This window comes from Macrobrachium rosenbergii, chromosome 39, assembly GCF_040412425.1.
Source record: "Macrobrachium rosenbergii isolate ZJJX-2024 chromosome 39, ASM4041242v1, whole genome shotgun sequence".
In the NCBI taxonomy this organism is placed as follows: domain Eukaryota; kingdom Metazoa; phylum Arthropoda; class Malacostraca; order Decapoda; family Palaemonidae; genus Macrobrachium; species Macrobrachium rosenbergii.
The window spans coordinates 20,407,823-20,435,720 of record NC_089779.1 but is presented as its reverse complement, the minus strand read 5'-3'; the positions used below and the strand labels follow the sequence as shown (position 1 = coordinate 20,435,720).

The 27,898-nt window shown below is 39.4% G+C and overlaps 2 protein-coding genes across 6 annotated transcripts in view; both read left to right on the top strand.

Moving 5' to 3' along the window:
• Window positions 1-5,381, top strand: part of mon2 (Mon2 homolog, regulator of endosome-to-Golgi trafficking) — a 318,335-nt gene extending 312,954 nt beyond the window's left edge. For all 4 annotated transcript variants that reach the window (XM_067082772.1, XM_067082770.1, XM_067082773.1 and 1 more), the window contains one exon: window positions 318-5,381. In XM_067082772.1, coding sequence (XP_066938873.1) covers window positions 318-520 — 203 coding nt within the window. In that variant the 3' untranslated portion in view covers window positions 521-5,381. The remainder of the gene's footprint in view (window positions 1-317) is intronic.
• A 21,571-nt stretch (window positions 5,382-26,952) lies between these two features.
• The window catches only part of Maf1 (repressor of RNA polymerase III transcription Maf1), a 107,723-nt gene continuing 106,777 nt past the window's right edge, over window positions 26,953-27,898 (top strand). The window contains exon 1 of one of the 2 annotated variants that reach the window (XM_067082767.1): window positions 26,953-27,898. This exon is cut by the window's right edge and continues 74 nt beyond it. In XM_067082767.1, the coding sequence (XP_066938868.1) occupies window positions 27,887-27,898 (12 nt within the window). In that variant the 5' untranslated portion in view covers window positions 26,953-27,886. The other variant, XM_067082766.1, reaches the window with a different exon arrangement.

The following is a 27,898-nucleotide window of genomic DNA, read 5'->3' as shown; positions in this document are numbered from 1 at the left end:
AAGGTTCTTTGCGGTCATTTTGGCCTCAGCTGCATTGCTTCCCCTTCCTACTTTTCACCAGTTCTCTTCCTATTTAGTTTTCCAACTTTTTTTAACTTAATTACCTCCAATTTGTAATCATACATTTTAAAATAGATCCTTCAGGCAAACCCAATGAGAATCTAGAAATTACTTGGTCTCTTTCAACTAATATATAGTAATGATGATGATAATAATCAGGGATGTAAATATGATGAGTGTTTGCATTACTGTTCTTGTCATATGAAAATCAAGGTACAGTATTCTGCATCAATCATAAATGATCTCTCTTTGTGCAGTGGACAGCATGACCTGGGCTCAGCTGATTGGTCTGTACCCTCATCTCGTGGAAGTTGGAGGATCAAGTAATAGTGGTACCCCTCAGCTTTGGCGCTCACTCAGGGAAGTTCTCCTGCAGTATGCTCAGTTGCTGCACGCTCCTACCACTTCATCATCTGCAGATTCTAATGACAACACACACGGTGTGATTAATGGGACCTAAGAAAATTATGTGATTCAACTCACTCGCCAGTGGTGTAATTTTAAGACTTCAATACTAATGAAGTGAGAAAAAATATATTTTCCATCAGTTTATTACTAAATCATTGTGACAGTGAGTAGTGTTCATGGGATGATACAAAAATAGTGATAGTTTCTGATTTACAGATTTTATGATGGAAGTGAGTGATTATTTATTTTGATATTGAGAGAATGGTGTGCAAGTGGAAGGCATGTTAGATCTACAAGCTTCACCAGTGATGTAAGTACTTCTGCAGGGTATGTACTACAGTATGGCCAAATACAAAGACAAAAAATGCAACTGTGCAACCTATTGACATTTTGTATTTCTGCAATCAAAGAAACAAACACTAAATTTTGCATTTGATAAGCTAACACACCAAATATCTAGTTACGGTTAACCTTTGTTGATCATTTTGTAAACAGAGTTCGTTTTCTCTTGAAAAGTGAGCGAACCTTTTCATATCCAAATATGGAGATCTGCAATAAAAACTTGATATGCCTTAGAATTTGTTAAGCCATGTTTGTTTAATACAAACAGTCTTGCTTGTTTTTTTTGTATTTGTAGACTTTAAATAGTAAGGATCTGTCCCTAGATTCATAGGACTTGGTCTTGCAGTCTATATGCATAACATGTTTCTGATGTCAAGGGTTATCTGATAGTTTTTTGTAAAGAGATGAATTTGATTTTGTTTTGGAGTATTTTTTTTTTATCTGGTTGATATACACTGTAATCTCTGTAATCTCTTGCAGTTTATACCCATGACTTCTCTTTACTATATTTCATGGCAAATATATTTTTTGTGCTCGTTTTTGCAGTGTCAGGATGTTTGATTTACAGAATGACTTTACCATAGTTTATGTTATTCTTGACTTTTTTTTTTTTTAAGTTTTTAGCTTCGTTAGAATGTTCAATATTGGTGATGGGGTTGATTGAAGCTTACTTTATAGGGTTTATTCATTCACAGCATTTTCCTCTACATAAATGTAAGATAATCATGTTTCATTGGATTGTATCATTTTGCCGTTGTTTGCCAAAATTGGTGGCAGTGATACCAGAAATTGCCATGAATTATAGTACAACATAATGAGTAATGTAGCACCAAGTAGTCACAAGGTAACTTTTCATGTTATTTTAGAGAACTGCACTGATTTTAGTGTTGAAATATGTGTACCTGTTCCATATTTGCAAATCGATGATTTGACTTTTTGCCATGTAATTGCAATAACTTGAACTTTCTCACCTTGAATTCGAGATTTTTGAACCAATTGTCATCCAGTGTATGTGATTTGAAGTGGACATCTGTCATAGCTGATTTTTTTTTTTTTTTTATAAATTTCTAGTTATTTAATACATCAATATTTTATGACAATAATTTGGATGATAAACAGTATCAAAAGGGCAGTCTCCATGAATACAGCATGAGTATAAAGGAAACTTGTTGGATTTTGCATATCATTCATTCAGGTTATTGCGATGATAGTGCACTGTAATTTTATTAGTTATTTTATTTATTTTGTATCCCTCCTTGTCCCATGTTTATAAGGATATATTATCATTGTGTAAAGATGTCTACTGTATATTGTTATAGCCACTGTAAGTGGATGTGTTAAAGTTTATTTTCTTTTAATTTTTGTTATCTGTTTGTTTCTGTTTTACTCCAATCCCTATCCTATTTATTCATTTTTCGTGGCCATCTCTGTTTGCCATTTCAGGGCAATAGATATTATCTTCTTACTGTAACTGAGATACAGAATTAACTTGAGAGTTTCCTCATGTCAAAATAAAAAAATTGAAGGGTTACTGTCTAATTACTGTCTACATTTTGGTATTTTGGGTACATACAGCACTGTATATTATCTTAGAGGAATTTCTATCACACTGCTTTCACATCCAGTGGTCTAATTAAACAGCTCATCTTAACAATAATAAGTAGAAAAGGAGGAAGAAGCTGTATTACTTGGAAATGACAGTAGAAGATTGTTGAAATTTCAAAATTTCATTGCATTAGGTATGAGACTTATGTAATTTCTTGAGAACTTTTCAGATACATGGCATTACATATTGGAAAATTATAAATAATCTTTATGCTGTATTATTTACATGATTTTAGGTAGCATGAATAACAAATAGTTTACCAGTTCTGCTGTAAATGACGGAGAGTGACAGCAAAGTCAGGACATTCAAATTAGTATTTCCAGTTGAGTGTTTTTATAGATTTGACAGTTAAGGTCTTAGATATTGAGTCCTTGAGCATACGGTTAACCTAATGTGTATGGCTGATTGCAATTTAATGCCATATCAGCAACCCATTACCCCATAAAGGTGAAGAGTGTGGCTCACTTACCTATGTGAAAACTGCTGTAATGAAGATTTAATGTTAATGCTTCGGAAATACCATGGTATAAAAAATGTTGCATAAAAAAAGCATGATTGAGTACAGTATCCTTCATGAAGTAAGTGTCGTGAATGTTGACAACAAAAGGCAGTTTCCCTGAAGATGTAAATCAGTATTGCCATTATTTTTTGACAAGTATTTAGGTCTTTGCCCCCACCCATATCTCCTGCACATTGTACTTTAGGTTCCTTGTCATATATTTGGTGCTTGTCATTTGTTGTCTCAGTAAGGGAGGCAAGATAAAATCTATTGTCAGTAGCAGAAAGAAATCAAGTTTGTATCATGTCATTTGCTTTTGGGAACTGCAGCTTGTCTTTGGGACTAACAGCAGATGATATTTTAGTGTTCTTTTTGCTATCATCAAGTTGATCTTCTTTGAATATCCACATTAGATTCTATTTGATATTTGATAGGCCCTTTATAAATAGTACTTTAGTAATTGCCACTGTTGTATTGTGGTGTTCTTTTGGACATAAATTTATTCTTTTTTAGGAGGTATATTATAGAATATTGTTGATTATGTACTATGCAGTCAGTACTGATTGAAAAATATAGATGAGTTCATTGATTAAAAAGAATGTACAGAATAAAGCAGCATATTTGTTTTGATCTTGTGTGATTGTATTAACGAAAATCAGGGTGAAACTTAGCTTTGTAGATAATTATTTTAATCATAGTTGGAGCACTTACAAAGTAGTGCCTTGTTTCTGATACATACTAAATTCTGCTCTAAGGTGAGATTAATTTTTTTTATCAGGGTTCTTTCAGGTGTACTAATTCTCCTTTTAGGAAATGTCAGCATTGAGGGAGCATGGAATACAGTAAGTTGTGGTTTTAATATTGTTACAGTATCCAATTTATAATGACAAGAAGTGTCGTTCAGTTTTGAATGACAGTGAGAAAAACCCCTTCATTTTGAAATTGAGAGGACTAGGTGATTTGAAAATGTGAGAAGTGTCTAATCAATGAGAGGATTTTTAAGATTTTGCTTGAAATACAAGATAGCTAAAAGCAAGGTTGTAGCTTATTGCAGTTTTTTAACTGATTTATGGAAGGTAGTAGAATTGCTCCAGCTTAACTAATGTGAGGGTCAGAAGTTCAGCTATGTTTTTGTCCTTCAATAATGCAGTTTTTTGTGCATAATTGAAATCTTAGATTTCATTTCTGTGCCTATCTGTAGTAACCTATAGTAAATACAGTTAATGACGTAAGATTATTCCCTGGGGTTTGTCATCCACAAGAGAAAATGAGGGAAAATGATTAAGAGTCATCTGAAATCTTCGGATTTACCTGTAGCTAGTTCACTGTTCATTTAAATTTTATTCTCTGAAATTAAGACAGCAATCTTTTCTTCAATATGTAGTTGAATTTTTTTCTGTTTGTAATGATATTTTTGTTAGACAATATTAATATTAAACTGTAAATATAAGTATACAGTATCCAGTATGCTGTGTATGAGAGTTTTTGGTGCAGTTATTAGTTTCAGTTTTAGCTTCAATATTCATCTTAACATGTAAACTTTAGGGATATATGATGTGTTGTCAGTATTGTCAAAGGTACTTTAACATTGCATGAATATTTTTTTCAGGCTGAAGCTTTTTGAGTGTTAGTACACTTTTTTATACCTGTATATTTTTTATGAAAAAATCTTGTGTCTGAATTGTAAGTCAAGAAGTCTGATGTTTCTTGGTAGGCCAGTGATTGGGTGTAGTATTTGGTGTTCAAAATTTGTCTTTCTTCCTAATTAGATTACTGTACCTGGTATTTGGTTTCCTCTGAAAGCTCTAAAATTGAATTACATTCCACTGAGGAATTTATTCAGATCATGTGTATACTGAATCCATTGTTGCTGAAGTGGGTTATAGTTGTGATCTGTTCGATGAAATTAGCAGTTACTCGTAGGGGTGTCAAAATTCATTGATTATTAATTAATGACACTGAATTAAATGCATGTTTACAAATGTAAACATACATCTTGGCACGTATGAATAATTAAATGGTAAATGATAAATGATTACTCTGTAGCTTTTGAGATAGCTTTTTTTAAACTGAAAATCTACATAAGACTTGGAGTTCCAGTTAAAAGTTATTTTTTCATATTTTTGAATAGTTTTTGCTATGATTCTGAAATGTAATGACATGGTGTGCAGGTTGGATTTAATATTGTACTGTACTTTTTTCAAAAAGATACAATACTGCACTTTCTGTAAAATTATAACTGCAGGGTTGAACTGTCAACAGGTGTAGTAATGGTAAAGAGACAGCGAAAACTGCATTGGAACAGATTTTTAGCTATGACAGGGTACGTTATGTTGAAATAACAGTGATTACTAGTTGTGGAAAATTAAAGATCTGAGATGTACATTTTTTGGTAGTGCTTATGTTGCTGTTATGGTCACTTTTTGGTTTATGGAGTATTTCATAATTAAAGTGAAGCCCAAAATATAATGTGATATTCCTTTGTTTGTGTTTGCCATAATAGATTTCTCTGTATTTGCTAAAATGAAGGTAATTCACTTAGAATTTAGCAGTACAGCATGTTTGTGTTTTCCCTTCAGTAAGCATTCTTGAACCCTATTCACCTCCCTTGGAGACATAGGAAGAGGTCATAAGTAATCCCCATGAGGCTTGCTTTGTGCGTTTCTTCCTCATGAGTTCAGTTTATGAAAACAAGCTCCTCCCTGTGTACATGCACAAAAGGTAATGTGAACTTACCACCCTATCACATGATTTTCTTGAATATTTTACTATTAACCCAATGTAGTAAGCGTCTCAGCAGATATTTAACCACAAAAAAAAAAAAATTCAGATGAATGGTACAGTGGAGGCCTTTATCTATGAAGCAAATTTATTGAATGGAAAGTCTGAAGGCATTTACTTTGCCATACGATGTGTGGGAGAAACATGCTCTGAGACAGTGTAGATTAAATAAATTTTCTAAGGTACTTCCACTTAATACTTTAGCAAGCAATATTTTTAGTGGGAGCTGCTTGTTGGTTCAGTTGGTAACTATTCAGGTTGATATGATAAACTGCTATTTTTTTCATTTTAATGTAACATCTTAATTTGACACCCACTTCAGGATGCACTGGATAAGATTAAGAATACTTTTAATGACTTTTATAAATGGCTGTTAGGTACATATGTTGCTTCAGTATCTTCAAGTAGGACTGTGAAATTATAAAGTCTCAAGTATAGTTTTCTTGCTTTGTCAGTTAGAAAATTAATTCTTTGGGGGACTTGGGGGATAAGCAAATAAAGGTCATGGTAGCATTTTATATGGTACAATTTAACAAGTAAGAAATAGATTCCAATTTCATATATAACTGAAAAAAAATAAGAGGTTATTTGCCCAAAATAAATTTTCTGAAGTAAGACTTTATACTTAAGTATCCTAATGGAGGTGTCACAATGTAGCTTTTTAATTTTGTTACAAGCAATTTAAGTGTTTCACCATATTTAATCTTATGTATCCTTTATAGTGCACAGTTAGTTTCATTGTGCAGTTTAATCCAAAATCTGTATGAAAGAAAGGTTGTACACCCCGTTGAAAGAATTTTGATTGAAGGTTTGAGTGAATTTCCTTTTTATAATAGATGAGATTCATGATTTATGAAGCTGACCTGTGTGACTGCAGGGAGTTTCATAAGTTTACGTGGTTGTTAATCTTGTAAAAAAATATGTTTATGTTGAAAGTGCATTTCTTTTTCCCGTTAATTGTGTGGTCAATTTTCTACTTTTTTCTAGACCTACATTATCTTTGATGCTGAGTAGTTTATCAGTAAAAGAAGCATCGTCTACACGAGATGGCAGAATTCTAATATCTTACGATGATGCCTGTACAGGAGAAATTAGGTGCTTGTATTCACTCTATTATGCTACTGAGCTAAAAAAAAATATGTTACCTAGGTAAAACAAGTGCAATCAAGTGCACTAAACCCAAAGGATTTTGATCTGTTACCCTACTCAAATGGATTGAAATGAATCAAAAGAGTAGTCAGTGTCACTGTATTTAATGAAAAATGTTCAGTTCTTCCCTGAACATGCTCCAGAAAGTACAATTAAACTTGAAGTATAGTTAGCTACTGGTGTGACAAAGATACTGATGTGACAAAGATAATCCACTCCAGCAATTTATGATGTAGAGTGATTTAAGAAGCACATTAAATGCTTTGAGAAATCTGCATCCAAACAAAAGTTAGTACATTATGATGTAGATCACAGTCATCTTTAGAATTTTACTTCAGGTTTACTTTATGTAGGGTTATATAATAAATTAACACCACTCCTTTCTGTCATGTGCATCTACTGCCTGACTTCCTGTTTGATTCAAATCTTCCTGGCCCCTCCACTGATCTTCCAGCTGTTGACAATTGTACTACAATTTTAGTAACTGCTTCACTCCTCTTTTCTTGATATGTCCAAACCATCTCTGTCTTTTTAGTTCTCAATTTATCACCAACTTTTGGACCTACCATCTGTGAACAGATGCTGTTGTTCCAGCTAATGAAGCAGTAAACAGACTATTCAAGGATTCATATCTACTTATAAACTTGGTGACTTTAGTAAAACCTTAGTTCTGATTAAATTAAAAAATGAATGGGATAACATCCTTGATAAAAACTCATTTGGAGTTGTTTTAAGTTTGCAGTTTCACGTCTCTTAGAAAGACCAGTTAAAGAAAACCTTGTTTGAATTATCAACCTTACCTATGAATACTTTTACTCGCTCTGGGACGTTATCAGAATATTTCCGGAAAATAGATTTTAACAAGTAGATACCCTGGAATAGCTGTGTGTGGTGTTTGGTTAAATTTTTGAATGATGATAGCAATGATAATACTGGAAGACTTTTTTTTTGCAGTCACGAAATAGTCTTAAAATCTCTTGTTCATTAATTACTATTGAGGGTTGAACTTTTCAAGGCATTCAGACTAATTATTGAACTTTTAAGGTATTCAGACTGATTTAATCTCAAATGGTTAAGCTAGCCACCCAAATCTCAGGTATGAATGCTCCTCTGAGCAGTACATGGGATACATATTGATCTTTTTAGGACTGTTCCTTCTGTAATATTTAATATTTATACTTTTATAAAAGTAATTTAGCAAATAATTACATGGCTGACAGTTTCTATTATCAGCAGCTAAAATTTGAAATCCTCGGTAGCAATTCTTTTGTTTTGGTGTAGGTAACTGACCCCGCCCACTGTTGGGAAAGAGAGGAACAACTGAGCAGAGAGCTTCAATTTGTTTCTGCTGGCTTACGACAATGGTTGTGAGCAGCAGCGGGATTTGAAATTCTCTCTTTACTGATTTATGGTTGACGATTCAAACTGATGAAGTATTTTTGCTTTCGGCAGCCTCTCAGCCACTTAGATATTTAGGTTTTCATAAAAAACAACTTTTTTTTAACCTGATTGTGACTTTATTTGATTGGACTTTACTTGACTTTTCTACTTGTATTCACCGACAATGTCTGACACAAGTTCGAGTACTTTGCTGCAATACAAGATTAACTTCAACAAAATATGATTCCTATTCGAAGTGTACTACTTGTGGTGAATGTATTGATTGGGATCTTAAGAAATGGAAAATTTTAAGTTCTCACTTAATTAAGTTAGAGAAAGACGATGGCTAGGAATGACAAAAGTTTAGTTAGTCAGGATTTGGCTAAATCTTCTGTTGATTTACCTGTTTTACCTGTTTCTGCCTTGTCCCCTATCACTAGTCCTGCTTCTGTTCCACCTGATCCCTTGCCCGGCTCCCCTACTCCTGAACCCAATGCCATAGCCATCCTTGGGCATAAGTTCGATCCCCTGTAGGGGGTTAGTGCCATCAGTGCACCTCATGTGGTGCACTGTAGGCATTACTAAAGGTTCTCTGCAGTGTACTTTCAGCCCCTAGCTGCAACCCCTTTCATTCCTTTTACTGTACCTCCATTCATACCTTTCTTCCATCTTGCTATCCACCCTCTCCTAGCAATGATTTCAGAGTGCAACTGTAAGGGTTTTCCTCCTGTTACACCTTTCAAGTCTTTCTGCTCTCAATTTCCTTTCCCGCACTGAATGACCTCATAGGTCCCAGTGCTTGGCCTTTGGCCTAAACTTTATATTCCATTCCATTCCAAAAGTTTAATCGCAAGTCTGATATGTTAGTCAATACAGTGGTCCAAATAAATATGTCTGTTCGATCCTTTATGGAGAACAAGAATGTGACTAGTGAAAGTGCAGTGACAGTGGAGGAGCTGGCTACTCAGCCTGCCGATTCTCTTAGGCAAAGGTCAATGGCACACTACCCCGCACCAGGGAGAAGCTATACTGGAAGCCCAAGGGAGCTTGGTGGGGTTTGCCCCCCGGTAGTCGGCCCCTTAGTAACAAATGGTGCCAGTTCTTAGTGGCGACAGACAGCCAGTGGAAAGGTGTCTTCCAAATGTGCACAATCTTTCCTTTAGTTTGGAGGCTTCCAGCCATAAATAGAGGCGCCAGTGGTGCAACAGTGGTAAATCGAGACTGTTGAAAAGGTCTGCTGTAGATGTGTCTCGCACCCCTCAGGTTCCGGAGAAGAGAGTCAAGGAGTCAGTTGCTTCGTGTAGTTTATGGGACAGTCCAGACAGGTTTTCTCTTGTAAGTTCAGAGGGAGAAAATCAAGTGTTGGTGCCAAAAGCTGCCTCCAAGCATAAGCGCTTGTTAGCACTAGTGTGTGCATCAGCGAACGAACCTCCTTTGGCTCCTGATTGACCAGTAGTGGGCAAGTGCCTGCTGGCACCAAAGTGTGCAGTGACTGCCAATCGCTCAGTCACCTCTGGGCACCCATTTGCTCCCAAACTCCCTTTGACGACAAGCACCCAGTTGCGCCTGAACCGCAAGCGGCTCCAGAGCGCCCAGATGCACCTGAACCGCAAGTGGCTCCAGAGCGCCCAGTAGTACCCGAGCATTCAGTAGCTTCTCAGCGCCCATTTGCGCCTGCTCATACTGATGTTCACGGACATTCTTCCAAGCACTTGTCTTCTAGGTCGGAGTTTGTGGCGCCAACCCCCTTACAGCAAGCTTCTACTGATACAGGTTTGGACCCTTCTCTTGCGCCTATCCAGCGACACCTAGATATCTTAGGTCTTTTGAAGAAACCTTCAAACACGACTTCTGTTAGAAACTTGTCTCTTTCGCCAGTGTCTTTGGTGGTAGAGGAAGGTGATAAGGATGAGGAAGGAGACTCCCCTTCTTCAGCATATGCATCGTTGCTTCAGTTTCTTTTTCAAAGTTTCTCTTTCTTTTTCTCCCCTGCGGCTCCAGCTTCTCCTGCGTCCACCTTCCAAATGAGTATTGTACCTCTGGAGACTTCAAGACTACCTAATATGGTACTCTCCACTTCGGCCAGGAAGGCTCTTAGGAAGATCACAACCTTGCTTGCAGATAAGAGGGAACAAGGGAAGTACAACTTCAGTTACCCTCCTTCCCAGCTTTTAAAGAGGAGGTATTCGTATTTTGCAACTGGAGAAGCACCTTCCTTGGATGTGGCTGCCTCCTCCCAAGGGGACTTCTCCGGTCTCATAGACTCTGTCTGGAGGTCAGCGTTTTCTGCGGCCAAAGTAATGTTCTCATCGGAAATCGACCATGTGATGAAGAATCTATGTAAGGTCTTCAAGATTATTAGTTTCTTAGACTGGTCAATAGGCGCCCTCGCACATAAGGTTCAAGAATACGCTGCCTTGCCTGCGGATTTTTCAGCTGATATCCTCGGGGTCCTTTCATGTGTGGACAAGGGTATAAGAGATGAAGCACAGGAGTTAGCTTCCCTCTACACTATGGGAGTGTTGAAGAAGAGGGAGTTATAGTGCTCATACACCTCTAAGGGAGTCACTTTAATTCAGAGGTCTGCACTTCTTATTTCTCCCTTTTTGCGAGACAGTTTGTTTCCTCAGTCAGTGGTTAACAAGATTTCTTCCGCTTTACAGAAGAAATCCACTCATTATCTGCTAGTGAAATCATTGAGGCAGACTAAGGACACTCCTGCTGTTAGTTTGAAGTCATCATTTCCTCTGCAGCCCTATCCCTTTCGTGGAGGTAGGCAAAGACCCTCTTCAAGGTCAAGACCGAACGCGCGGTTCCGGTAGCGGACTATCAAGAAGTCCTCGTCTAAACCTTCCTCTAGAAAGTGAATCAAATGTCCTCCATACTCCAGTAGGTGCCAGGCTCTTTCAGTATTGGGTGAAATGGAGCAAGAGAGGGGCGGAGCAGTGGGTTGTGGAAGTTTTGAGGAGTGTTTATACAATCCCTTTCCTAGAAAGACCTCCCTTTGTCAAGATGCCTATTGCCTAAACTGCCTACTCCAAGAGTTCAATGAGATTTTCATCCCTCCTCGAGAAGGCGGCAGTAGAAGTAGTTCCAGATGTAAGTTTGGAAGGGTTGTACAATTGGTTGTACAGTCATCAGGAGGGTGGAGGCCGGTCCTGGATGTGAGTGCCCTAAATGTCTTTATTCAGAACACCAAATTCAGAATGGAGACAACATGTTCGATCCTTGCATCCATTCAGCAGGGAGACTGGATGGTGTTGATAGACCTACAGGACGTCAACTTCCACATCCCGTTACACCTGAACTCGCAAAAATATCTGACATTTGTTTTTCAAGGCCAGGTGTTCCAGTTCTGGGCCCTGTGCCTCAGACTATCGACAGGTTGGCTCCACCTGATGGGAATCAACATAGCATTCTATATGGACGATTGGATCCTTTGCTCCACATTGAAGGAACAGTGTACGGAGGACCTTCAGAAGACATAACTTCTTGCACAAGACTTGGGTTTACTAATAAGTCATCAGAAGTCACAGAAGACTTCACAGGAGATAGTTTATTTGGGAATGACTCTCAATTCTCATCTTTTTTTAGTCTTTTCCCTCCAGAAAGAGTAGAGTCTTGCCTACAGAAGGTAGACGAAATCCTTCGTCTCCAGACATGTTCGGTGAACAATTGGATGAGTCTCCTCAGGATGATGGCCTTCATAGAACAGTTTGTCTCCTGGGGGAGGCTTCACATGAGAGTGTTCCAATTTCTCCTAAGAGGTCAAGAAGCACCTGCTTTGGTGGAAGTAAAGAGACAGGTTGTTGGAAGGGAAGTCCCTGTTCCCTCAGAACCCAGACGTAGACTTCTATGCCAACGCATCAGATCTGGGCTGGGGAGCCCTCATGGGAGACAAGGAAATCTCTGGGATGTGGTTAAGGGATCAGATGTTATGGCATATAAATGTCTAGGAATTAAAAGCAATCCACTTGAGTCTGATAGCTTTTTCTTTGGAGGCGTTCAGGAGGACGATAGCAGTCTACTCAGACAATACAATGGCCCTGGCCTATATAAGCAAACAAGGAGGAGCTCGTTCTTTTTCCCTCTGCAAGGTAGCGAGGGAAAAAGATGACCAGATTTGTCCAAGGCAAACTGAATGTGTTGGCAGATTAGCTGAGCTGACAAAACCAAGGCATACCCACAGAGTAGACTCTCGATCCACTGGTCTGTATAGATCTGTGGAAATTGTGGGGAAAGCCAATGTTGGAACTCTTCACAACGTCAAGGAATCATCAGCTGCCTCTTGTCTGTTCCTCAGTTCCAGATCCTCAAGCATGGCAATGGATGCCATGCTTCTCGACTGGTCCGACAAGTTCCTGTATGACTTCCCTACCTTCGAGATGATAAGGGATGTGTTGAACAAGTTCCGCCTGCACCAAAATGTGTCGATGATTCTGGTAGCTCCCTTTAGTAGACTTTCCAAGACTTCTCCCTCAACAGGACAAGCTTCTCAGACAACCCCACTTCAGGCACTTTCATCAAGATTTGTCTTCTCTGGCTCTGACAGGATACAAACTGTCAAAAGACTCCTCAGAGCAAAGGGTTTTTTGAGGGAGGCTGTGGAAGCTATTTCAAAATCAGACGGCAATCCTCAGCTAACGTCTACCAAAGCAAATGGTCAATTTTCCAGAGTTGGTGCAAAAGTAATAGAATCTCTTCTAAGACAACTCTGACAGAGATTGTGGACTTCCTTTTGTTCCTGAGGAACTCTAAAGGCTTATCCTCTTCTACCATAAAAGGCTACAGGGCTATGCTGAGCTCTGTGTTCAGGCATAGGAACTGGACGTATCCTCGAATCAGGACCTTTCGGATCTTATTAGGTCTTTTGACACGAAGAAACAGAACTCAGAACTTGTCTCTTGGAATCTGGACGTAGTCCTAAAATGGCTCTCCGGACCTCCTTTCGAGCCTCTGAACTTAGGTTCACTAAGGAACTTTACCAAGAAAACACTTTTTGATGGCCTTGGCAACAGCCAAAAGAGTCAGTGAGATACAGGCCATCGACAAAAGAGTCGGGTTCTCAGGAGGCGATGCAATCTGCTCCTTTACCTTAGGTTTTCTCGCTAAGAACTAGAACCTGGCCTATCCATAGCCCCGAGCCTTCAGCATTAGGGATCTAGCAGATATGCTAGGATCAGAGGAAATAGAGAGGATCCTGTGCCCTGTGAGAGCCCTAAAGTTTTATCTTCACGGGACTGAGAGAATTAGGGGTTCCTCAAGCAACCTCTGGACTTCGGTCAAGGATCCATCCCGTCCCTCTTCTTGAGGGATATCATTCGTGAAGCGCACTCACAAATGAGAGGAGGATTTTCTTGTCTCGAAAGTAAGAGCTCATGAAGTCAGATCTGTAGCTACTTCATTAGCTTTTAAATACAATTGCTTTCCTCCATCCTCCAAGCTACTTACTGGAGATGTAAATCTGTATTTGCATAGCATTATCTCCAAGATGTGGAAATGACTTAAGGATTGTAGTACCCTAGGACCTTTATTGGTGGCTGGCATGGTACAGTATTGGGAGAGGGACTACAGTATAGGAAGCATCCCTTCCATCCTTACCTCTTCACCTTGAATCGTGGTGTTGAGTTCTACGGGAACCTGGGGGTGCTTTGTGCTTGGATACCCTCTAGTTTTAGTGGTTGGGTGGTGGTGTTTTAATTTTATAGTGTAGGTAACAGTGTTGTTTTATCTGGTTTTATGATGGTACTGCACCCTGGGCAGGGGCAAAATTTTGTTCTTTATTAGTGTTTGGAGGTGTCCTTTGCTGTGGAGTTCCTACTTAATAGCAGACGACCCTCGGGTTAAGATGAGCGCAAAACCAAAGGCAGTAACTTCCTGTTGCAGGTAAGGAAACAACAAGCATTTGGGTAATGCTAGCAGATTTTACTTCCTTAACTCATTACATTTGCTAATGTTTTGGGAGTAGAATAGTCCATGCATCCCGCCTCCTGTCAATGTGGGAATCAGCTGTGTAAATACTTGGTAAGTTGCTTATATAAAAATTACATTTTTATGATAAAATAAAATTTTATATATACTTACTAAGTAATTACAGAGTGGGAGTCTACCCACCTCCCCTCACATGAACATTAAGCATAAACAAATTGAAGCTCTCTGCTCAGTTGTTCTTCTCTTTCCTGAAAGTGGGCAGGATCAGTTACCTACACCAAAACAAAAGAATCGCTACCGTGGATTTCAAATTTTAGCTGCCAATAATAGAAACTTATAGCTATGTAATTACTTCGTAAATATATATAAAATCTTTTATTATAAAAATGTCATATTTTCATCCTCCTGAATGACAAATGTATTTCAAAGTATTAACTGATATCATTACAGTTTTGTCACAATCCAAATTAATTTTACAGAGAATATGATGAATGCTCATCTTGTAGGTAAGTCTACAATTTCTGCTCTCTCTTTCTCTATCAAGATGGATTCCCTGATGTGTTGCGTGCACTCATGAACAGCTGGATTATTGCTGTTGGAGTTCAAATGTCCATCATCATTTTAATTCATGTTTTTACTTTCCGTCTTCGCTTTCTTTTCTAGTCAGGACTGGCAATTCATTGGCGGAACAGCTATAATACAGTTTGGTTCATGATTAATGTACCTTTCAAACTAGAGGAGGATAAAGTTGGTTGGCAAACATCCCTACTCATAAGATTCCAGTACAATATGGTAAGGCAAGAGGGAAGCTTATATGCTAGGATCTGTTCCTAGACCTGTGTCTGGTCTAGGTGGACTGAATACTACAAGTTATTTCCATGGGGCATCCTTTAAAGGAGACATTCTTGTGTTGCAATATAGGAGAGAATGTTTTGAGAAAACAGATGCTTTGTTAAACTTAATTAATTATATTAATAGGGTGTCTTGGTAGACATGGAAACTGCCTACATAATAATTTAAAATGTATTCTATATAGGAAACAAACAGATCACTGTACTTGTTGCTGATCAGTGCCTGAGCTTGATTTATCTACTGGCACCCTTCGCCCATCCCTTGAATCAGGCCCAAGTACCAAACAAATCTCATACAAGAATTTGGAGCTACACAAGACCTATAAAAAATCATTGATGGAATAAAAAAAACAACTCTGCAACCTTGACCCCCTGTTTATTGTTTTTTTTTGCAATGGAAATGATTCAGGGTTTCCAATATTGAAGACAGAATAGTGTATGAATCACCACTAGAAAAATGTCCATTGCCAAAGTGTCTTTCAGGCTTATAAGGAAAATTAGTAGATTTGAACCAACGAAAAAAGATTACTCTTCTGTTAACAAAATTGACAGATAAAATGTCAGAAGGGAAATGAGGTAATGCTAGTTATAATACACCAAATGATAAAAATCAAGTGAGATTGATACATTCTAATATTTTCTTTAGGTATATATAAAAATGTACAGTAACTTCAAATATGTTGTGTAATTAACCAAGAGAAATAAAGCGTCACTGAAACAGAAACTGACAAAAATCAAATTTATGTACATAACGTGGCCTTAAAAACAAAATCCCGAAAAAAATTTAGAAATCAGGTAATATATAATAAAGCTACATTATAGGTAAAAACCGTTGTAAATTTGAACCAAATGCCAGAAGGAAACTGCATCGTGAAACACAAAATGAACAGGAATGTTAGGTGTCTCCAACACTTGTGAAGACAAATTTGTGATGAACATTATGTAAAGGAAAGTAGAGTTTAAACATCTCTACAGGTTTTGCAGTCTAGAGATTATTATTAATGAATAATTCAACTAGACCACTAAGATGATCTTCTTAAATAATATAGACCTGGAACAAAAACTTTGTTCCTAATATGTTAGATCTTATTTAACCTATGGAAGATCCTTGGAATTTTATACAGTAATTGGATACACTGAAAATGTGAGATTCTAACAAAATCTCTTTCAATGATTTTTTTCTGATACTTGATTGATACTTGTTACAAATTGCTGGTCACATGCTGTGAATAGTCACTAAAGGTACGTTAGACTGCAAGTGTTCTGCATTTTCTGTATTCAGAGACTGGGTCTTGTAGTTTACAAATTAAATATTCATGAAGATGAGCTAGTGTTACTTAGCTGTGTCAATCTTTTTGGGAGTGAACTACTCCACAATTCAGCAGTTGTTCTTATCCCACATCACCCGCCATTTACTAAAAATTACGCATTTTAGTGGTATCAGTATCTATTATTCCTTTTGGAGGCTAACATGTGTGGAGACCCAACATATTTCAACATTTATACCAGCCTTTTGTTTATTTTTGGAATGAAAAATTGCCGTGTTGAACAAGGGATTTTTAGGACTAATTGTGGATAGCTTCTAAAGGACTTGTAGAGTCATTTGAAATTAAAAATTTATTTGTTGGCAATTCTTTTTTAATCTTAACTGCAGAAAATATTGCAGGCAATACTGCTATGAAAACAGATGCATTATGGGGTAAAGAAGACCGGCTTCGTATCATGGGAAGATTTGGGTCTGTCCGCATAAACTGCTTAGAGTAGTACAGTAGACCTTTAGGTCATGTACTGTACTGTATGCTCTTTTGTATTTTATGATGCTCAAGGTAATATGCCTATTTTTTGGATAGGTTAGTACAAATATGTATAGGCATACTTTTCCTAAGATCCTAGGAGGGGGGAATTGTAGTGCATAAGGAAATGTGATGTTTACATTTGTTGATCAGAAATTCTGTTACCTCTTATTGGGAATGGCAGTTGTTATTTGTTTATAAACATACTATTTTGATTGAAAATATCTTTAATATTAAGTCACTTGCCTGAATCTGTATTGAATTTCATATGGTTACTGAGTTATGATGAGAGTAGTTTGCCTCTTTCAAGTTGTCCAGATTTGTTAAGAGGGGAAACTTTAATTCTCCAGTGCAAATTTTTAGTCCTTCATTGTGAATTGGATGCAAGCATTTTTTATGCTGAGCCACACATTTGGCCTACATAGTTTAAAACATGAACACTTTCATTGAATAGTAACATCAGGGTTGATCTATTAGCTCCCCAGATTGTATGTGAATGGTTTTTTTTTTATCAGATTTTATGCTTTTATACTTTTAAGTTTTATGTTTGTATTGTGCACTTTTCAGTTCAAGCATTAATCAGTAATTACACCTAAGAATATTACAGTTCAACAGTTCTATGTCATAATTCTATTGAACATGACTGCTGTAGTTTATTTTTTATGCAAAAATTAGAAAGCCTGCTGAAGAGGCCAGGTATCTACTAGTGGTATGGCAACATTAAAAATTTGCTTGAGGCAATGTAGAATATGGTAGTCATCTATATACAAACGCTTAATTCCACTTGGTAACTGATTTTTGACATTCTTTATTCCAAGTAGAAACAATATGGCACTCAAAATACTTCCCTGTGAGATGCCTTTTCTAATTTATATGTCTGGTGAGAAGTTTTTCTATGAATGCAGTACTGTTAGGTAGGTGACTTCGGATACCTTATTTATACTGTATAGTTTTTCAGTTTATCTAGTCATTAAATTTTTGAGGAATTGAGATATGTATAGTGAAATCTGATATATTTTATCGAGGACAAATCCTTTGGGCCAACATTATGATAGTTGAAAATGTTGACTCACTGGTCTTGTTAAACTCTTGATTAAAATTTGTATTAATGTATATTGTTTGTAATATGGCATAGCTTCAAGCAGAATGATAAGGTAAGTAATTAAGCAGATTACCTATATTTTGTGCAAAAACATTGGATTTTGACAGATCTCATCTAAAATCTTTCCAATAAATTAACTTCATTTTTCTGCCACTTGCCAATTATGTCAGTTCTTCTTGCACTCACATCTGCAAAGTCTAGTGATTACCTAATAATCATTAGTTCTGAGAAATTATAAGAGTTAGTTTTTATAAGAGTATTCGGTTTGGTTAAGCCCTTCCCAGACAAGCTGCACATGCCATATAAGAATGACAGATTAAAAAAAATGTTTTTAATGCAGGCGCATGTTGAGGGGGGACCTGGGACGTCTGCCTGCCTCCTCTCGGATTTCGCTGTCTAACAGGAATGCTGGTTTCAGCCTGTCAATGGAAACCCAATCCTTCCGGCCGTGGATGTCGATGAGATACGCCTTGGGGGTCCTGTCAATGACTTGGTAAGGGCCCCTGTAGGGCCTGGTCAAGGGCGGGCGACGGGCATCTATCCTGACGAAGACGTAAGTGCAGGAATCCAAGCTGACCGGGCTGTAGGTGTTGGCTCTGTCCATGAAGGTCTTACGGCAGGGCACGAACTTCTGCGCTAGTTCCCTCAACCTTGGGAGGGGTGGGGGGTATCTGTGCCGTCGGCTGATGGGGGGGAGAATTCCCCTGGAACAGCTAGTATTTCTCCATAGAGTTTTTCTGCGGGGGACATGTCGCCATCTGCCCTCGGTGCGGTGTGGAGACCCAGCAGGACCCAGGGGAGCTGGGCCTTCCAGTTTTCATTGGTGCGCGCCATTAGACCTACCTTGAGTGAGCTGTGTGCCCTCTCTACCATGCTGTTTGCTGCAGGGTTGTAGGCCGTGCTGTGAAGTGTCGTACCCATCAGGTGTGCCAGGGAGACCCAGCGAGTGGAGCGATCTATGACTGTCAGGAGGTACCTGGTGCCCCCAGACTGTTGTAGAGGCTCAACGACATCTATGTGGATGTGGCTGAAGCGCCGACGAGATTAGAGGAAATCACCAATGCCTGATTCTGTGTGCCTTGTGATCTTGCTGGTTTGGACGGGATACAGCTCCTCGCTCACTGGCGGGCGTCCTTCCTGACTCCGTGCCACACGAACTTTTCTGTCATCAGGCGCACTGTTGTAAGCCCTGATAGATGGGAGAGACCATGAATGATGTCGAATGTCTTCCTCCTCAAGGCGGGGACCAGGGGGCCAGGCAGCCGGTGCTTGTGTCGCAGAGAAGCGTTGCACCTGAATCTCCCAAGGGCACTTCCGACTTGAGTGCCGTCCTGTAGGCTGCCGTTTCCGGGTCTGCTGCTTGCTCCCTCGCCAGGTCCATGTAGTCTATGCCGAGGTGGAGGAAATTGATTTCCACCTGTGACTGGATTCTTCCTGCCGGGGATGTAGGTGATGGTGCAACCAAACTCGGAGATGGTGGCCAAGTGTCACTGCTGCCTTGTCGACCACACGTTGCCCGCCTTCATGAATGCGTGCACCAGGGGTTTGTGGTCCATGAGGATGGTGAATTGAGTACTGTCAAGCAGGTATTTGAAGTGCCACACAGCCTGGTAGATTGCGAGCAGCTTTCTGTCAAAGGCGCTGCAGTGGGTCTCTGCTGGCGACAACTTGTGACCGAAGAAGGCTAGAGGTCGGGGGGCGCCGTTGACTATTTGCTTGAGCACTGCCCCGCAGGCGATGTTGCTGGTGTCGGTGGTGAGTCTCAGGGCAGCGGTGGGGTTATGATGCGTCAAGGTGGTGGTACTCATGAGGGCTGTCTTTGTCTCTTCAAACACCTGCTGCTGCGGAGCGTCCCACGTCAGCATTTTTGGCTTGCCCTTTAGGACTCCAGTCAGGAGATACATGATGCGGGCAATGCCTGGGATGAAACGGCGATAGTAGTTCACCAAGCCGAGGAACTCTTGAAGGGCCTTGATTGTTTGCGGTGTCGAGAAATTTTCCTTTGCTTTCACTTTTGAGGCCATGGGGCGTACTCCTGCTGGGGAGATCTTGTGTCCGATTAAATCTACTTTTTCCGCCCTGAATGTGCATTTGTTGAACCTGACGACTAATCCATTCTCCTGCAGGCGTTTCAGGACAGCACTGACGCAGTGAAGGTGTTCCTCTAGGGACCTAGAGAAGATAAGGATGTCGTCTATGTAACAGACGCAGAAGGGCAGGTCCCCCAGGATGGTGTCCATTAAGGTGTTGGAATGTGGTCCCCGCGTTCCTGAGGCTGAAGGTGGAGTAGGAGAAGGTGTACGTCCCGAACCGCGTGATGATGGATGTCTTTGGAATGTTGTCAGGATGCACAGGAACCTGAAAGTATGATTTAAGCAAGTCCATCTTAGTGAAGACCTTGGCCCCGTGAAGGGCGCTCATCAGGTCTTGCATGTTTGGCAAGGGGTAGTGGTCTGGTGTGGTAACTAAATTCAGACGATGGTAGTCTCCTCAGGGCCTCCAGGAGCCATCTGACTTCTTTACCATATGTAGGGGAGATGCTCATGGGCTCAATGCTTTGGTACAGATGCCCATCAGTTCCATCTCAGCGAAAACACGTTTGGCATCTTGTAGTTTTGGGGAGGGGGGAGGCGATGGAACTTGGCATGAGTTGGGGGGCCCATTGTAGTTATGTGGTGGAAGATGCCGTGCTTGGCCCCCAGCCCCCAGCAACTGGTGGAGCTCTGGTTTAAAAACTTCCAGGAACTCCTGGAGGAGGGCGGTGTAATTGTTGGAGGCTGTGAAGCAGATGGCGGGCATCCCCGGTCTGATGGAGAGTGGTCAGGAGTGGCAGGTTCTGGTGTTGAGGTGGTGTTGCCTACCGACGTCGACCCGGAGTCTGTGGTGTCTCAGAAAATTGACACCCAGGAGAGGGAACTTGACCTCCGCAATGACGAAAGGCCAGTGGTACCTGCGGCCCAAGATGGAGATTGTGCGGGTCGTGGTTCCATAGCAGTGGATGGGGGTTCCATTCGTGGCTAACAGGGAGGGCGTGGAGTCAGCTGTCCGGGTGTAGCCCTCCTCTGATGGCGGGAACACCAACTGCATAGCCCTCGTGTCAACCAGCAGGCACCGCTTTGATATTTCATCCCTGATGAAGAATCCTGCTGGTCAGGAGATGTCTTTCGCAGCCACTGCTGTACTTGTGACTGCCCTTCTCGTTTTTTGTGAAGGAATAGGGGGATCTGCAGTTCCTGGCAATGGGGCCGAATCTCCTGTGGAAGTAGCACCGTGCCGGTATGTCTGTGCCCTCTGCTCCCTCGGCGATGCCCTCCTCCTGTAGAGGTTGTACCTGGATATACATACTGATGGGAAAGAGCAAGAAAAAAAAGAAAAGAAATCCATAGTCTGCACTCTTTTGAAAAGAGGGAACTGTAGATTCAGTGAAAGATGTCACTACAAACATCCCAAGGTATGTCACAACTATGAGATTTATGGCAAAGTGCATATCTAGACAGATATGAGGTTGAATGCAGCAATCTACATCCAAAAATATGTAAAAACTTGAGAGAAGGAAAAGTGTGCAGATTCAACAAAAAGTGCAGGTATATGCATCCTGTAGTCATGCACAGGGTTTAGTTTCGAGTAACTCAAAAAGAAAAATAGAGTTCTTAGAAGAACTAACCCAAACTGAAAAAATAGATATAATGAATATAAGTGAAACCTGGTACTCCCAAGAGACTGGTAATGATGATCAGATAAAGGGTTTCCAAACTTATAGATCAGATAGAAAAAATAGGAATCAAGGGGGAACCGCGACATACTGTATGGGAGAGACGTAAATCAAGGAAAAATCTGTGAGAAATATAGTAACACAGAATGTGAATTAATAGCGGTAGAATTTGAATCTGAAAAATTAGTGAACATTGTAATATACAGACCCCCTAATACTAAAGAGTTTGACATAATATTGACAAATTGGATGACATATGTAGAAATCACAAAGACTGGACTATACTCCTATCCAGAGACTTTAACTTTCCTTTCGTAGAATGGAAAGAACGAATAGGAGACTGTGGTTGTATTTATACATATAAAAAAGAGAGTAATAGTAGCACAGAAGATAAGAGGCAATTTGAAAAACTATTAGATATGCTACTAGAACATAATATTCAGCAAATAAATCACCTGCCAACAAGAAAGGATAATATTTTAGACCTAGTATTTGTGAACGAGGTGAACTATGTCAAAGAAATAATAGTGTATAATACGAGTATTTCAGACCATAATGTCACAGAATTAAAAGTCCGTTCCAAAGCACATGAAAACAGAGATAAGCAAGAGACGAAAAAATGGGAAGGATATGGAAAATACAATTTCTATAGTAAGAATATAAATTGGTCAGAAATAAATGAAGAGTTAAACAAAGACTGGGAAAACATATTCGTAAGTGATAATATACAAGTAAATATGGATATATTATATAAAATATTAGAGGAAATGGTGGAAAAATATATGCCAAAGAAGAAAAATAAACATCAGTCACACATACCAAGAGACAGAAGGATCTTGTTCCAGAAAATCAGAAAGTGGAAAAAAGGTCTTGCAAAAGAAAAGAATGCATGGAAAATGATGGAACTAAAAAGTAAGATAGAAAATGCAGAACAAAAGATTATACAATCAAAAGAAAATGAAAAATGGGACTTAGAAGAAAAGACCCTAAAAAATATCAAGCAAAACCCCAAAATATTTTACTCATGCAAAAAAGATGAATAAAATAAAAGTAGAAATAGGCCCTCTAAGAATTGAAGGGCGATTAACAAATGAAAAAAGGAAATGTGCAACATATTAGCAGAAAGATATAAGAGAGAATTTACACCTAGAATTGATAATGAAGATAACGATACAGAAATAAGAGATGAAAATAGTGAATATTCATCAGACATAGACATTAATGAAGCCGATATTGTGCAGGCTCTTAATGAAATTAAAAATGGATCAGCAGCAGGACCAGACGGCGCCCCTGCTATTTTGTTAAAGAAAGTAGTTCATTCTATTGCAAAGCTGCTCGCAACATTATTAAGACAAACTGTAGATACAGGCAAGATTTATGATGAACATAAATTAGCATATATTACCCCTATTTTCAAAAGTGGATCAAGACTAGAGGCAAGTAATTATAGGCCTGTGAGTCTAACATCACATATTATGAAAGTGTATGAAAGGGTAATGAAGAAAGATATAATGAAACATTTAATGAAAAATAGTTTGTTTAATATAGGACAACATGGTTTTGTGCCTGGAAAAAGTACACAAACCCAACTGTTAGTCCACCATGAAAACATATGTAAAAATTGATAAAGGAAAAAGATACAGATGTGGTTTACCTAGACTTTGCAAAAGCTTTTGACAAGGTAGACCATAATATATTAGTGAAAAAAATTAGAAAACATAATATTGAGGACATAGTAGGAAGATGGTTAAAAGAATTTTTGCACAACAGAGAACAGATAGTGGTTGCAAATGATGAGAAGTCGGATGAAGCTAAGGTAATATCCAGTGTGCCACAAGGTACGGTGTTAGCTGCATTGCTGTTTCTTATTATGATTGCAGACATAGACAGTAATGTTAAGGACTCGGTAGTGAGAAGTTTCGCCAATGACACAAGAATAAGTAGAGAAATTACTTGTGGTGAAGATAGGAACTCGCTACAAAGAGACCTAAACAAAACATATGAATGGGTAGAGGTAAATAGGATGGTATTTAACTCTGATAAATTTGAATCAGTAAACTATGGTGATAAAGAAGGAATGCTATATGCATGTAAGGGACCTAATAACAAGACAATCACAAATAAGGAAGCAGTTAAAGACCTTGGTGTGATGCTGAATAGGAATATGCTATTCAATGATCAAATAGCAATACTATTGGCAAAACGAAAAGCCGAACACATGATTATGCTTTATAAAATGTATGTACGTAGTCCACTTGAATATTGCAATATGATATGGTACCCACACTACCAAAAGGATATTGAACAAATAGAATGTACAAAGGTCCTTTACAGCTAGAATAGAAGAAATAAAGGACCTAGACTACTGGGAAAGACTACAATTCTTAAAACTATATAGTCTCGAAAGGAGAAGAGAATGCTACATGATAATACAGACATGGAAATAGATAGAAGGAATTACCAAAAACATCATGGAGCTAAAAATATCAGAAAGAGCAAGCGGAGGTAGATTAATAGTACCCAAAACTATACCAGGAAAACTAAGGAAAGCACACAGGACATTAATCCACTACGCACCAGCATCAATAATGCAGTGATTATTCAATGCATTACCAGCTCATCTGAGGAACATATCAGGAGTGAGCGTAGATGTGTTTAAGAATGAGCTCGACAAATATCTAAGCTGCATCCCAGACCATCCAAGATTGGAAGATGCAAAATATGCCGGAAGATGCATTAGCAATTCTCTGGTAGACATCAAAGGTGCCTCACACTGAGGGACCTGGGGCAACCTGAACGAACTGTAAGGTCTGTAAGGTAAGGTGTCCGTTGTCAGGCTACAGTCTGCGAGGGTGGTGGCTGCAAGAGTGGCGGTGCGTTTGGAGGCTTTAGTGGCCTTGTGGATTTTCTGTGTGACGTCGACCAGCTCGTCTATAGGAAGGGCGTCTGCTTCTTTAATTTGACCCCTTATCTCCTGCGGAAGGCACAGCCGGAATATTGCTTTTGTCAGGCTGATTTCCTTCCTGCGCCCGTTTGCGTCGACGCCCGGCAGTTTTACCAGACTTTGCAGTTCATCCCAGGTGTCCCTGGGTGATGCTTCCCCTAGGGGCTGGGTCAACAGGTCTAGTGAGTGCTGTGCTCTTTTGGGGATGGGCATGGAATATGTTTGTATCAGCTTGTCTCACAAGGCCGAGTACGTGACCTTGTCTGGCTGTGAGTCAAGCCATGGGGAGATTTTGTTGAAGACCTCTTCAGGTAGCGTCGTCATGGCAACGTCTGCCTTGGTCTTCTCATCTGTGATGTGTGCCACGCAAAGGTGAGCATCAGCGTGCAGAAACCAAGCTACTGTGTTCTGGCGTGAAAACGGGGGAAGCTTCACCGCATCTGGCTTTGTGGGCGAAAGGGGCACGCAGACGATTTCTGTGTTTCCGGATTCGCATTTAAATTCAGACTGCCATCTTTACTGTCACACACCAAAACGTGAGTACGTGCCGTATTTAGTCCGCTAATGGTGTTAAAATTGGAGTGGTCGACATGAGTCGTGAATGGCGAGGGCCAAAACTGTTCGAAATGCCAAAACGTGCCCTCGCGGGGACGCTGTTATTAGTCCGTTAATGGCATGGGGTTCCTCTGAGGAAGGAGCTTTCAGAGGCCTAGACTGTGTCACCGTTTTGAGTCCGCTAAAGGCTCTCTGGAGGTAAATGCAGCCATATTTAGTCCATTAATGGCTGGGCTAAAGCCACATGTTTACCTGTCACTCCTCAGGTCACCAGTTGTGAGATTCAAGACGACAGGTCTGTGTTTAACTGATTTATTTTTCGGAAGCCAGGTACACATTGAGGAATGCAGATCGAAAGGTGGTCACCAACCTGTGGATCCCATGTCACGCATTTGGGCAAGAATTTGTGTTTGTTAGATGACATATCAATGAGAATAATTTGCGTTACATGGCGATTCATGGTGCACTACGTAGTTACGATCTGCGCAATCTAATTACGACAAATGGCGACGCCATTGCGTCAGTGTTCGTAGTGCACAATGACATGACGACAAATGACGGTTGATGTGGTTGGACAGCATGTTTAAACAGTTGAACACATCTGCCATCACTTGGTGCACGGCTTCAAACTCGGGGACACGGTAACGATTCATGGCGATTGTTGGTGATTTTATCGTAATTGCATCGTAATGACGTCATAATTAGACAATTTTCGGCAGTTACGCACTGCGCATCCTTGAATCGCCAATGTGTGAGCAAGGCATTAGTTGGCTTGTTGGCCTGGAGTTCGTTTAGTAAAGCAATTACAGTAATTCAGTGCAAATGCCAACATGCTGTCATTGGTGTTAAGGCTTACCAAGATTTCGCAGAAACCTTGTGAGAAAGGCATAAGATGGTTGGTTGCTCGTCAGCGTGATTCCCAGTAATAAGACCGTAATTCAAATAAGCAATTGCAATATTCTCCACCCAGTTTTTACGCGATATGACTTAAGTGCTAAATTAAATGGCAAGACTAACATTTAAAATATCATTTTTAAAACCTTGATGCTGTATCTCCTAGTTCCGCTGTATCATATGCTGACAAACATAATATGGATACCTATGATACCATTCATTTTAAAATCTAAATACTTTCAAGTATTAGCAATGTGCGATTTGGTTTGGTGCAATATATTGCTGAAATGTAAATTTATTATAACGTCCTAAAAATAGTTGTCACTCACGAATAAACTGGTAATGCTAAATGGAATAATAACTGGTTAAGACGTAATATAATTTGCAGAGCCCTGAAGTTTCTCCTTTCCTGGAAGGTTTATCTTTCCCCGTATGGAAGAAAATGTTTATTGAAATACAACATAGTGAAAAAATAATACAGGGGAGTATTAAGGTAAAGGATTAAATAGTTGTGAACCCGTTGTCATGGCTATCGGATTTGGAAAAGAATACACCACAACTGGGTGAAAATAATAAGTTAAAATATCATATTTGTTGATCAAACCTGAAGGCTTCTGTTACTGTGAAGAATTTTTTAATTAGGTTGCAAAATAGTTGAACAAACCAATAATTCTCAACTATTTTGTAACACACACATTTATATATAAATACATATTATATATATATATATATATATATCTCAGGATAATAGTCCAATATCTCTCATATCTCTTCAAAGCTTTTCTTTAAATATGTAACATTTAATAGATTAAGAAATACACCACAATTTCTACTTTTTTTGATGAATAATTGTCTTGATAAAAAATATTTGCCCATTGTATGCGCTAGAACTTTACCTAACCCGCGCAATGAACGCAATACCTTTGCCAGACGTATGACCCATAAAGGTAATCTTACACGTCTTTAAACTACTGTAAGTACCATTGCAGAACTACATGATATTCTAAGAAATATGCATTTTTATCGAAAATCACTTTCGGGGCCAAGTCATAACAACGATAGGGAGTAAAAATTAGCTATACGCTTTTGTAAGACATTTTTCCCTAACATCAATAACAAATCGTGAATGTCTGCCATAGCGTCCTCGAAGGTTATCAAGTACGTTGACAATGTTAATGTGACGGTAGTTTCGGTTGAATTTTGCGGATTTACCATTTTGAAAAGCCAGGGAAAGTGTTGTAGTGTCTAAAAAAAACACCTGGGAACGAGAGCATAGCGACTTCGTTTGTGCAGAGGCAGAGATAAGGTGCCGCAGCAGGCACTTAGCAACAGAATTTTATTTTGGCGTAGTGGGCGGACATTGAAAACCCCGTTGAAAACCTTTAGAGGCTCGAGCTCAGCACACTACTGACTTTATCTCTTGGCTTTGTGTTCGGATCGAAGATCTGTCGTCACGGTTTTTGATTTGCGAAGTGTTATTATGATCAGTTGGCAGGAGGAAGATTATTACATGCCAGACGAGGTGTACAAGACTTTGATATTGCGAAAAGCGATAAGAGCGAGTATAATAAGGCTCCCGAGTTGGCCGAGACTTCTACTAAGACTGTGGTAAATGTCGACGTCTCATTTTAAGAAGCTTAGGTATATTTCACACGTGCAATTTTGAACTAATAACGTTAAGCAAAAATCCAAGTTCGGTCTAGGATATCACTGGGAAAGATAGATAGGTCTTGGAACATTGCATCGGTTGTACCAAATTAACGCCCAGAAAGTATTATAATATATTTGGAATCTTGAAACATCAGCGGCCTTCAAGTCAACGAGAACGAGGCAGTTGTTCTTCGAAGTCCCGAAGGTGAAGTCAACCACAGCCCTCAAAATGAAGCTCCTT